General features: G+C 41.5%; 1 protein-coding gene across 2 annotated transcripts in view; it reads left to right on the top strand.

Annotated features, from left to right (window-relative positions):
- Window positions 1–12034, top strand: part of SNX30 (sorting nexin family member 30) — a 109116-nt gene that overhangs the window by 64261 nt on the left and 32821 nt on the right. For both annotated transcript variants that reach the window (XM_041761838.1, XM_041761839.1), the window contains exons 4-5: window positions 6043–6201; window positions 10652–10847. In XM_041761838.1, the coding sequence (XP_041617772.1) occupies window positions 6043–6201; window positions 10652–10847 (355 nt within the window). The remainder of the gene's footprint in view (window positions 1–6042; window positions 6202–10651; window positions 10848–12034) is intronic.

Genomic DNA, 12034 nt, shown 5'->3' with positions numbered 1-12034 from the left:
GCATCTCTAGCTGTTGGCACGTTTCATTTTTCAAAATGAACTTTAGAGTCTTCTGAATTTGTTGGGAAGTTTGGAAGAATGAGTTCCTATTTTGTTTTGTTTTGTTTGTTCGTTGCCAACTTAAGTCAGGTGTGGTTAAAAATGTGTGAGCATTCCTGAGCTTTCAGATTCTGCTGCTTGTGTTAGGAACGTGGAGATTAAGTGCCCCGTTGACCTGGGCTGCTTTGCAACCCTGTGAAGTTGTAGGTGAACAGCCAGCCAGCCTGTGGTTCCGGGAAGGGACCAAGGTTCTCTCATTTTCCGCTCCCCATTGGCTGTCCTGGGGCCTGTTTCCAGTCCCTGTGGCTCTGAACTTGGCCGCTTCTGGGGCTGTATTCGGGAAATCAGCCCTTTACTTCCTAGGCCAACCTTTCCTTTGCCTGGATAGAATCACCAGATGGTCAATATGGCTTGGCTTTACTCTCAGTTCAGTCTTTTCTGCTTTGTGTCTTTAACAGATTTTGGCCTGTTAATAGTACTTTGATATTCCCTGATGCTCAGCATATATATTTTTCTTTTTATATTGCTCTATTACTCTGTAATTTGAAAAGCAGAACTACTCGTATATTCTTAAAATGCCATCTTACAACGAGAAGTGTGCTGGATGTGTTTATTTGTCATCTCATAGTGACAACTCACTTTATCATCTAATAGTTGGAGCCACAAGAAAGTCTTCATTATGACATTGTTCTTGTTTTTTATTTTTTTGCCCAGAGGTCAGTTTTAACATGACTTCTTTTACTGGGGTATGCCTACTTACAAAATATATATGTTTCATGATTTGATGGGCACAGATAGATTTTGGAGATAAAGTAAATACATTTGTTAAACTCTTGTAGTATTTGATTACACTTGGAAAATTACAGTTTGCTTCAATTTTTGTGAAGGAAGCTTTGTTGGAAGGATGCATTTGTATTGTTATATACCCAGTTTGTTTTGGATAGTGGTAAACTCATAGGAATTAATAAAGTCGTAATGCAACAGCTGTTTTTACTAATATAAAATAATCAGTAAAAAAATCTAACTTCACTTTCTAGTTGGTTCCTCTTTTTTTTTTTTTGTACTGTTAAAAAAAGCTTATCTCATGGGTAAGTTAATAAGTGGTTGAACATTGGTTGAACTTTCAAAGTACTTTGAATTAAACTGGGCTTGATGGTGGTTTTATGGAGAGAGGGTTTTTTTTTTTTTAGATTTATTTATTTATTTATGATAGACACACACACACACAAAGAGAGAGAGAGAGGTAGAGACACAGGAGGAGGGAGAAGCAGGCTCCATGCCAGGAGCCCAATGCGGGACTCGATCCCAGGACTCCAGGATCGCGCCCTGGGCCAAAGGCAGGCACTAAACCGCTGAGCCACCCAGGGATCCCCCAGAGAGAGGGTTTTTAATCTTAATGCTCTTTAGTTATTTTTCTGTAGGAGCAACATTTTCTGTTTGTTTGATAAGGAGAGGAAAAATAGTTTTCTGTCATGTAGTGGGTGTGTTGCTGGATATTTGTTTAATTGTAATTTGTGGTTAATATTTGTTGAAGCAATTTAAATACGGACAAGAGGAAGTTGGATCATTCCAAGATTGAGCAATTGGAATCTTTGTGCAGATTTTGCACTCCGGAATAATAGCTTTCTATGACAACCTACAAGAAGTATGCTTTTGTTCCACAGATTATAAGATATTTTCTTAGAAACAATTGTGAAATGGAATACATATGAAAGTGCTTTACCAAAGTATCAAGTGCTATACAAAAGTAAATGTTTTATAAGGTTAAACCTTAAAATATTTCATGGGTTATTGTAATGCTATGCAAATAGGATTTTTGTAGGTTCCAACATATACATGCATGTATGGTTTTTAAAAAACGTTTTCATCATGGAAAATGTCAAATATACTAAAGTAGAGTGATTCAGTGCAATGAACCCTCATGTACTCACCTCCCAGTTTCAACACTTATCCCCAGTGGCCTGTCTTATTTCATCTCTATCCTTATCATTCCCTCACCCCCGTTCCAGGTGAATGTTTTTTGTTTGTTTGTTTTTTAGAAAGTGATTTAAACAACACACTTTTACCTTATAGTTCAGGAGGTCAAAAGTCCAGAATTGGTGTCAGTGGATTAATATCAAGGTGGCAGGGCTGCATTCCTTATAGAAGCTGCAGGGAGAAGTTGGTTCCTTGACTTTTACAGCTTCTAGAGGATGCCCATATCCCTTGGCTCATGGCCCCTTTGCCATCTTCAAAGCCAGCAACACAGCGTCTCCTCTCGTCTCTGGCATTTGCTTCCATCACCACAGTTTTTTTTTTTTTAATTGAGGTAAAATTTGTATAACATAAAATTCACCATTTTAAGAAGTGTACAGCTCAGTGGCTTTTAGTGGATTTACAGTGTTTTACAATCACCACAACTATGTAATTCCAGAATATTTTCATTCTCCACAGAAGAATCACATACCCATTAAGCAGTCACTTCTCATTCCCCTTTTCCCCAACCCAACTATTATAAATAATGCTACTTGAGCATTGATTGTACAAGTTTTTGTTTGAACACTTGCTTTCAATTATTTGGGCTGCATCCCAAGGAATGAAATCCTGGATCACATTCTAATTTTACATTTAATTTTTTGAGGAGCCGCCAAGCTGTTTTCCACAGAGGCCGCACCATTTTACATTCTCGGCAGCCGTGTATAAGGGTTCCAATTTCTCCAAATACTTGCTTCCTTTTTTTTTTTTTTTTTTCTTTTATAGCTGTCCTAGTGGTTGTGAAATGGTATTTATTCCAGAGGGTTTTTAAAAAACATTTTGGCCTAAACGATGTATGGAAATTCTAGCCTTTGGTCCACTCCCCTGTTGCCTTCTGTTCCCAGTGTTTACAAGGTAATAAAAATGGCACGTATGTGACATCCACCATGTGCTTGGAGCTGTGTTGATCTCTTCACTTGCAGTAGCTCAGTTACAGTCCAAAGAGGCACTTGATTTTATCAGCAACCCAGATTCCTCTGCATAAAGAAACCAGAAGGCAATTATAAAGGTGACGCTGGCAGTAGGTGTGTCCCCTTTAAGGCTTGGAATAGGAAGAAACAAATTTCTGAAGCCATGTACATTTGGGAATAATAATGCTTAGAAGGAAATTCTGTTTGCAGAAAGATTCACTCCAGGGTTCCTTTAAATAGCAAGCTTCCCTGATTCATTAAACGTAAAGTTCAATGTACTAAACCTGAAGAATGCATAACTATTGCAGGAGATTATCTGTTATGTTAAATGAGGCATACCTAGTCACTTATTTGCTCATTAGGCTTTCCTCCCAAGTCCTATTCAGCATAAGCAAACCAGAGCATGCTCACCAGGACTTGTGAAATAAGAACAAGAAAATATCCACTGGATCTGGTCATTAGGAAGTCATCGATCATCCTTAAAAGAGTGGTCTGTACTGGGCATGGATAAGGCGGAGAAATGCAGCACTGAAGGCAGAACTGAAGACAACTTTATTTTGGGGTGGAGGAAGGTTGGGGGTTGAGAAGTCAGTGGAAGGAATGGAAGTTAAGATCAATGATTCTTTCAAAAAGATTGAATGAGCCCCAGAGGAGAGTGGAGAAGATGTAAGATCAAGGGACAGTTGGGTTTATTATTTTAGGGTAGAAAGAGAACCAACCGTATTTTTGCAGACTCAGGAAGAGAGAGCCAGGTGAGGAAGAAATATTGAAGTTACAGAGAAGAGAAGGTATAATTGATGGCAAAACATGCATCACAGTAAACTCAGGGGTCAAAGACACCTGGATAGTCAGCTTTCTGGTATGTTGGGGAGGTATGTTGTCCACTGGAGCCTGAGAAGGGGAAGGGAGATGGATTTCTGTGGAGGGAGCAAAATGGTTAGGAAATACTAATGTGATGCCCTAACACCTGGTTCCTACTTCAGAGAGATGGTAATCTGCTTGGCATGAAAGGTGGGGGTTTGAGTGTAGGGTTATAGAAGAATGGCTGCCTAAGGGAACGGGAGAAGAACTGATCGGAATAAAGAAGTTATCCCAAAGAACAACCATACCCTATTAAGATAGATTCCCTGGTTCTTTTGACTGGGCTGGAACATTGGCCTGGATGGCCCTATGCATCTGACCCAGTCCTGCATTTCCAATATTCCACCTAGACATAAGCTCCATCGGGCATCTAAGTTGGACGTTTTATCTCCGTGTGCCTCTATAATTTTATTCCTGACTCTGCTCCCCTCTCTTTCTGCATTTCCAAGCCCTTCCACCATGCCCTCTAGAATTCCTGATCTGGTGAAAACAAAACAAAAACCCATCAGCTCTTCGCCTCTTCTCTGCACACTACCACCATTTCAACATTTAACCAAACGTGGCTTTCCCTGAAGCTGCTGCCCCTCCTACAACAAAGAACCCCCCAGACTTTTGTTGGTTCTTACTCTGTGGCAGGAATCGTGTGAAGCACATTCAGCCTAGTAGCTAATTTAATCCTCGTAACAACCCTATGGGGCTGGCACTATTGTTACCTATTTTTTTTACTCATGAAGAAACTGTGGCACCAGGAGATTTTAGAACTTGACCAAAGTAGACAGCTTGGCAGAAGTGGAAGATAAACCCTGGAGGCATGGAGCCATGGTCTCTATTCTGGAGATGGAAAATATACCGACTTTCCAAAGCTCTTCCAAGTGCTTCATTCCAGGGCTGTTGATATTGCCACTTTCCAAGCCTTTGAAAGGGCTCAAAGTTGGGATTGCTTCTTGATTTCCCCACTCGAGACACCTTAGGATTCCACTTCTTGGGGTTGGCGAAGTCCTTGTGTCTGTTTTTTTGTGTGCATGCATGCTCTTGAGGGTTTAAAATTTAAAGGAATTAAACCTCATTATTACCCGAGTATGGGGCCAAAGGAAGTTGTAGACTTAAATGTTTATTCCGGTTTTTTCACATCATCACCACTACTTGTTCTTTTCTTTGTTTTCCTTTTTTTTTTTTTTTCCTTCCTCCCTTATTATGACCATCCTCTTGGGCACGAAGTGGTATCTCATGTGGTTTTGGTTTGTATTTCCTTTCACATGCTTGTTGGCCACTTGTAGATCTTCTTTAGAAAAATATCTACCAGTCATTTGCCCAATTTTTAATGTAAATGTTCTTTTAATATTTCATAACTCAAACATTTCAAATTATGCTCTATAGCAGATACTCTCTCTGTGTGTGGTGGTAGTTACAAGGAAGGCCTTTTAATCAAGCATTTAATCAAGCTACTGCAGAAATAGATCAAAGCTCAAAGATCCCTTAGCAGCCAGGTAGTTTTAAATTGCCCACAATATTGGCTTGAAGCAAATATTACAGAGAAATTTGTTTGAGTAAGAGGAGCAAAGGAAATTACATTTTTAAAGAACTTTTGAGTGTAAACCTACACAAAAGGTTGGCTTGGTAAAGGTTTTTTGTTTTTTTTGTTTTTTTTAGATACATGGATTTGCCTAATGTATTTTTGTCTACATTCATCAGGTCCTTTTACTCCTGGAATCAGGGGTAGAATATGAATAAATAAATTTTTGTTGGTCGATGTTGTCTGCCTTCTATCCTTAGACTGTCTTTCTGGTCCTGACTTCCTCGATATACCACCTACGCATTAAGAATGTACAGATAGCTATACTGTTGGATATACTATTGGATTGACCATCATTTTATGCAGGGGTCATGCTGTTGTTCCAGTTTTAGTATATGTGCTGCCAAAGGGATCAGTGTTGGATTTACTAGATAAATATTGATTGATTATTTTCTGTATCCAGGGGCTAGTCTCTAGCATTTTATTTCTTGCATTATAAAACTAAGAAACATATAGACAGATTTAAATGGAGTAAATCCATCTATATGTTTCAGAAAGGCATATACTGATGACTATGTAAAGACCCAACCGAGCAAGGAGTATGTTCTTGGGCACATGAGTCATAGCAATTATTTGCTAACCTGTGGTTTTTCTTTCCACTATCTTATCAATTACTCTGAATATTTTTTCTTCCTGTCTTCATAGCCGCTTCCTGAGAAGTTTGTGGTGAAAGGTGTTGTGGATCGGTTTTCAGAAGAGTTTGTGGAGACCAGAAGAAAAGCTTTGGATAAATTCCTAAAAAGAATTACAGATCATCCTGTGCTCTCTTTCAATGAACACTTTAATGTTTTCCTTACTGCTAAGGTAAGAACAGAATTTTTCTTCTCCCTCCCCCAAATTAGCATTCTTTGGGCTGGCTCGCTCTTTTCTTTTTCTTTTCTTTTCTTTTCTTTTCTTTTCTTTTCTTTTCTTTTCTTTTCTTTTCTTTTCTTCTTTTCTTTTCTTTCTTTTCTTTTCTTTTTTTTCCCTTTCCTTTCCTTTCCTTTCCTTTTTTTCTTTTCTTTTTTTCTCTTCTTTTCTTTCTTTTTTTTTTTTAAGATTTTTTATTTTTTATTTATTCATGAGAGACACACAGAGAGAGAGAGAGAGGCAGAGACACAGGCAGAGGGAGAAGCAGGCTCTATGCAGGGAACCCAATGTGGGACTTGATCCTGGGACTCCAGGATCACACCCTGGGCTGAAAGTGGCACTAAACTGCTGAGCCACCCAGGCTGTCCCTCTTTCTTTCATTTTTTAAAAAATATCTATTTATTCATGAGAGAAACAGAAAGAGAGGCAGAGACATAGGAAGAGGGAGAAGCAGGCTCTATGCAGGGAGCCCAATGTGGGACTCTATCCTAGGACCCCAGGATCACACCCTGAGCGGAAAGCAGACACTCAACCACTGAGCCACCCAGGCGTCCCCTTTGGGCTCTTTCTTAAAAGCTGCTTTGGGGCAGCTTGGGTGGCTCAGCAGTTTAGCACTGCCTTCAGCCCAGGGTGTGATCCTGGAAACCTGGGATCGAGTTCCACATTGGGCTCCCTGTATGGAGCCTGCTTCTCCCTCTGCCTGTGTCTCTGCCCACCCCCCCCCCCCCACCCCGTGTGTCCCTCATGAAGAAATAAATAAAATCTTTTAAAAAAAAAAAGCTGCTTTGATCTCTCACGAACTACCTTCATGAATGGCCTGATATAGTGGATGTCATCAAATTGCTCTATTTTTTTGGTGTCCATTTGCATCAGCATGATTTCCATGTTAGAATTCAGGAGAAACACCCCTTGCAGCTATGTACCTTGCAACTAATGTACCTATGTACATTACACCAAGTTCTTTTACTTCCTGGAACTGGGAGTAGAATGTGAAGACATAGCATATTATTACTAGGTGAGGCCATTTTGACCTACAATGGGCCCAGAGCAGAGGAACATCTGGTGAGTGTTTGGTAAGGATGCTCTTCGCAAGAGCCCTGTGAGGGATTACTCATAACCTCATTTTACAGATGAGGAAACTGAAGTTCAAGGAGTTGGTATGTATTCAAGTGGCATCACTAAGATTTGAGGTTGGGTCTCTCTGGCTCTGGAGGCCACACGTCCCCCTCTGTATCAGACTGCCTGACCATGACTAGTTCAGCGTTACTTGCCCACAGCCACATTCCTATTGGGTGGGCATTTTCCAAGCATTTGCTAGGGAAATATTTGGCCCCACTTGCCAGATTCTGTGTGCTCACACCTAGGCTGGTCATTCACTGGCTTCTGCGTGCACTTCCCTTTTGGCAGAACTGGCAGGAAGTCTGAGGCACTCTCTCCTAAATGCAGAAATGGGATCTCAGACTCTCATGCCAGTTCCTTGTAGCCATGTCTGTTTACCTTTGTGAATCACTTTCCATACTCAGGCCACAGGTGGTTGGTTCTATGTTGGCAAGGGTGGTAAGGCTCAGGGACTTCCCAGTTTTCTTTTTCAAAATGGCATAATTGAAAAATATTTCAGATAACATCAATTGACGTTAAAGATTTTAGAAAGGTGCCATTCTCTACACAATGGAAATCTCATGGCAAAGTCCTTTAGTATTTTTTTTTTTTAACCACCATTGGCATGTTTTTTAGCCCCTTTGAGGACATTCCCATTCATCTTCTTTTTTTCCTGGTGGCCCGTCCCCCCACACATCAGATTCCTATTCTGTTTCAAAATAAGTATTTGCTGGGGAACAGATCCTCAGATACAGTTCTTAAGCAGAGTGAAATCTGTCCGATTCTCCAGCTGTGCAACTCACTGCCTCACACACTTTTCTGGTTGTTGTCCTGGCGTGGCTCTATCTGGGTATTCCTCACTGAGCAGAGAGACACAGGGAGAGAACATGTGAGCCCTTGGTCATAAAGAATCTATGGAGATTGGCCACAGCAACTTCTTGCAAGATACATCTATGAAGGCAAGGGAAACAAAAGGAATCTATGGAGACATTAAAAAGGAAAAGTGTGTGCATGGGGGTGGATATTTATATGTGGGCCAGATAAATGATTTAAAAAAAAAAAAGTCCTTCAGTGTCTTAACCACAATCCAACTTCACGTGAGTGAGTGCTGGGGTGTTGACTCTAAAACAGAATAAATTCTAGCCCTACTTCACTCTTCCTTGCGGAGCTAAATGTGCTAAATGACCCTGTCTTTTTCTTTTTCTTTAGATTATGGCAAAATACACAGAAAATTTACCATCTTAACCATTTTAAGACATACATTTCAGTAGCATCAAGTATATTCACAACTAATCTCCCGAACTTTTTCATTTCGTGTGCTGTGTGATACCACAAGAACTCCCTATCTCCCCCCACCTTATTCCCCCTCTTTTAACACACCTTGAGTAATTTGGTTTTGTTCTTAAGTGAGCCCTTTATGTGTTCTATCACACTGAAGGCAGAAGCATTCCTCTTTCTCGTGATAGTCTGATCTTATCACCAACCAGGAGTGTCTTTAAGAAGAAGCCAGTAATGCTGGGAGAGGTGGGGGGACGCTTAGTATCACCTGTGTTCAGATCAATATTTTTTAGCTTTGGCACAATGCAGTGCAGCAGTCAGATAGGCACTACTAAATAACCTCATTCGGTACATTGACTTGGTTAACTGGGGGTTGTCTTCTGAGCCTCTACTTGAAATAGATTCCCTGCAATCCAACGAGCCCATTTGGATCTAGCCCTACTCCAAAAAATGTCTGTGGAAGCAATGCCAAGAATGGCAAGGTTCCGGTTACCATCCTGTGAAAGCCAGGTGTCTGCTGGGATGTTTTTTATCTAGGGTATATGAGGCTAGAAGGGAATATGGAATCTTCAGAACATTCTCTCAGGTAGTCTGATTTTGAAAGGAAGTAGAGAAACAGAGGAGCAGAGCTGGAGGAAATTGCTCCTCTTCTGGAGGTGGGCGAGCATTACACACTGAAGGATTAGAAGTTGAAGATACAGACAGGAGAGGGAATGGTTAATGGGGCTAGGGCCTTGCTTGGAAGCGAGGTGTAGCCAGGAAAGAGTGGAACCAAGAGCCAAAGTGAAGGGACGTGTGGGTGGCTCAGGGGTTGAGCATCTGCCTTCAGCTCAGGTTGTGATCCTGGGGTCCTGGGATCGAGCCCTGCATCGTGGCTCCCCACGTGGAGCCTGCTTCTCTCTCTGCCTGTGTCTCTGCCTCTCTCTCTCTCTCTCTGTTTCTCTCTCTCTCTCTTTCATGAGTAAATAAAATCTTTTTTTTTAAAAAAAAGAGAGAGCCAAAGTGAAGGCCTTGGATGCAGAAACAAGAAGGAAGTGAAATCAGGAACAGTCTACACTTCAGACGCTGTGGAGAACGGAGCCAGTGATTATGGTTGTCAAATGGGAGGGGGCTGTCGACTTCCATGTTAGGTATGGGTCCTGTTCTCTGCTCCATCCCTAAATCAGACAAGGTGACCAGGAGGCAGTGGCCTTGTGCCGTGTACCCTTATGTCTCTGTAGACATGCACTACTAGGACCAGGAGTTAGTATTCTGTTTGTATTGAGGGTGGATAGAAGGAGCAGACACTCGATCTTCTGTAGAACCACTTTTGAAGGCACCATTCAAGTAGGTGACATAAGACAACCTGAAGATACTGTAGATTCCTCTTAGAGTTTAATGACAAGAAGTTTATTTGACTGGCAGACTAATGTGCATTTTAAATTTAGGTACAATGGATTCTGTAGCTCAAAATATTTCCCATGTATGCCCTGACCAAGAAATTCAGGATGAAGTGTTTTGTTGTTTACCACATCTATCGTTGGCTTGGGTTTTCTTGCACTGCTGTCACTGTTTCCTGCTTCCCACCCTCTTCTCCCTCCTTTCTTTATATGGCTTTGGTTGGGATATAAATAAATGAATGGAATGAATTTCAACTCTAGAATTTTGCTCCTAAAGATAACTTAGGGTATTTTGTATGAGAGAAAGGGACTTTTTTTTTTTTCTTTTTCTCAGAGACATCAAGAAATCATGTTAGAAATAGTGTTGGGTTTGAAGGAGAGGGTGCTCAGGTGAGTGAACTTGATTAGAAAGTAGGAGTCCAGCTCTGGTGAAAGGGGTCTGGGCCATAAACACACAGGTGGGTGTGTTTGGTGTTTCTGATGGCAAGGGGAGGGGACTGTTGTGTAGGTGGTCAGTCCTCTAACTCAGCACCTTGTTTTTGGAGTCTTCTACTTGAAAGAGGAAACCACCCAAAGGAGTTGGCTTACCGAGTCCTGGCTGTGGGAGCGAGTGACCCCTTGAGTTTGCTTGTTCATGTGTCACCCTTTAGGACCTGAACGCCTACAAGAAGCAAGGGATGGCGCTGCTGACCAGAGTGGGCGAGTCTGTCAAGCATGTCACCGGAGGCTACAAGCTGAGGAGTCGACCTCTTGAGTTTGCAGCCATAGGCGACTACTTAGATACGTTTGCACTCAAGCTGGGAACCATTGATCGAATAGCCCAGCGGATCATCAAAGAAGAAATAGGTGAGCCCTTTGTCGAGATCTTGATCTTGCCCAGGGACCAGTGTGCAGAAATGACATTCGTGTGTGCTCAGGAGAACCAAACTGCAGAAATACGGGCGTGACAGAATGAAACCATACTTAAAACACTAATAAATAAATACAAGGAGGGGAGGAGGTCATTGTGACCAGAGTATAATTTTGTGCTCCTTCTTTTGCCCTGCTCCTCGGCCCTTCTGTTTGCTTCCCCCAGGCAAACAGCCACTTCTCAGCCCCGATGCTTTGCCACTTCTCTCTCTCTCTCTCAACGTTAGCTTTAAAAATGAAGACACTGATTCAACTTCCTTTCATTCATAGGAATGATAATTTAAAAAAGCAAATTTTGGTAAAATGGCAACATTTTATTGTAATAGCAAGAATCCTGGTGACAAATGGTGGGCTAGATTTTCTTTCAAAGGGAAATAAATCAACACTTGCCCTTGTTCCCTGTGCTTTCATTCTCCTCTACCCACTGATGGTATTATATGGGGCCTGCAGGTGCTAGAGATAGCTTTCAGTACCATCCACATCTAAGGAACATGTGGAATAAATTCAGATGACACCAAGGTGCTGGGGGTGACCTCTGAATGGGAGTGATTCTGCCCACGTAAGACCATATCCATATCAAAATATTTCCTAAAATTCTGTGATTTTTCTTTTGCAACTGAATTTTTTCTTTCCCTTAAAAAGATCCCCCTAAACTTATGTGAAACTCTACCTCCCGCTGCTGCTAAAATACTGCCTTTTTTCCCCATTTGTTTTTACTTAAGTTCGATTTGCCAACATATAGTATAACACGCAGTGCTCATCCCATCAAGTGCCCTCCTCAGTGCCCGTCACCCAGCTACCCCATCCCCCCACCCACCTCCCCTTCCACAACCCTTTGTTTGTTCCCCAGAGTTAGGAGTCTCTCATGGTTTGTCTCCCTCTCTAATTTTTCTCACTCAGTTCCCCTCCTTTCCCTTATAGTCCCTTCTACTATTTCTTACATTCCCTGTATGAGTGAAACTGTATGATGATTGTCCTTCTCCGACTGACTTATTTCACTCAGCATAATACCCTCCAGTTCCATCCACGTCGAAGCAAATGGTGGGTATTCGTCCTTTCTGATCTAAAATACTGCTTCACTGTATGAGCAGGCGAGGGGTTATTTCTGAAGATATTTGGTGGAT

The sequence above is a fragment of the Vulpes lagopus genome, chromosome 7, assembly GCF_018345385.1.
Source record: "Vulpes lagopus strain Blue_001 chromosome 7, ASM1834538v1, whole genome shotgun sequence".
Taxonomy (NCBI): Eukaryota; Metazoa; Chordata; class Mammalia; order Carnivora; family Canidae; genus Vulpes; species Vulpes lagopus.
This window is presented reverse-complemented; position numbering and strand designations above follow the sequence as displayed.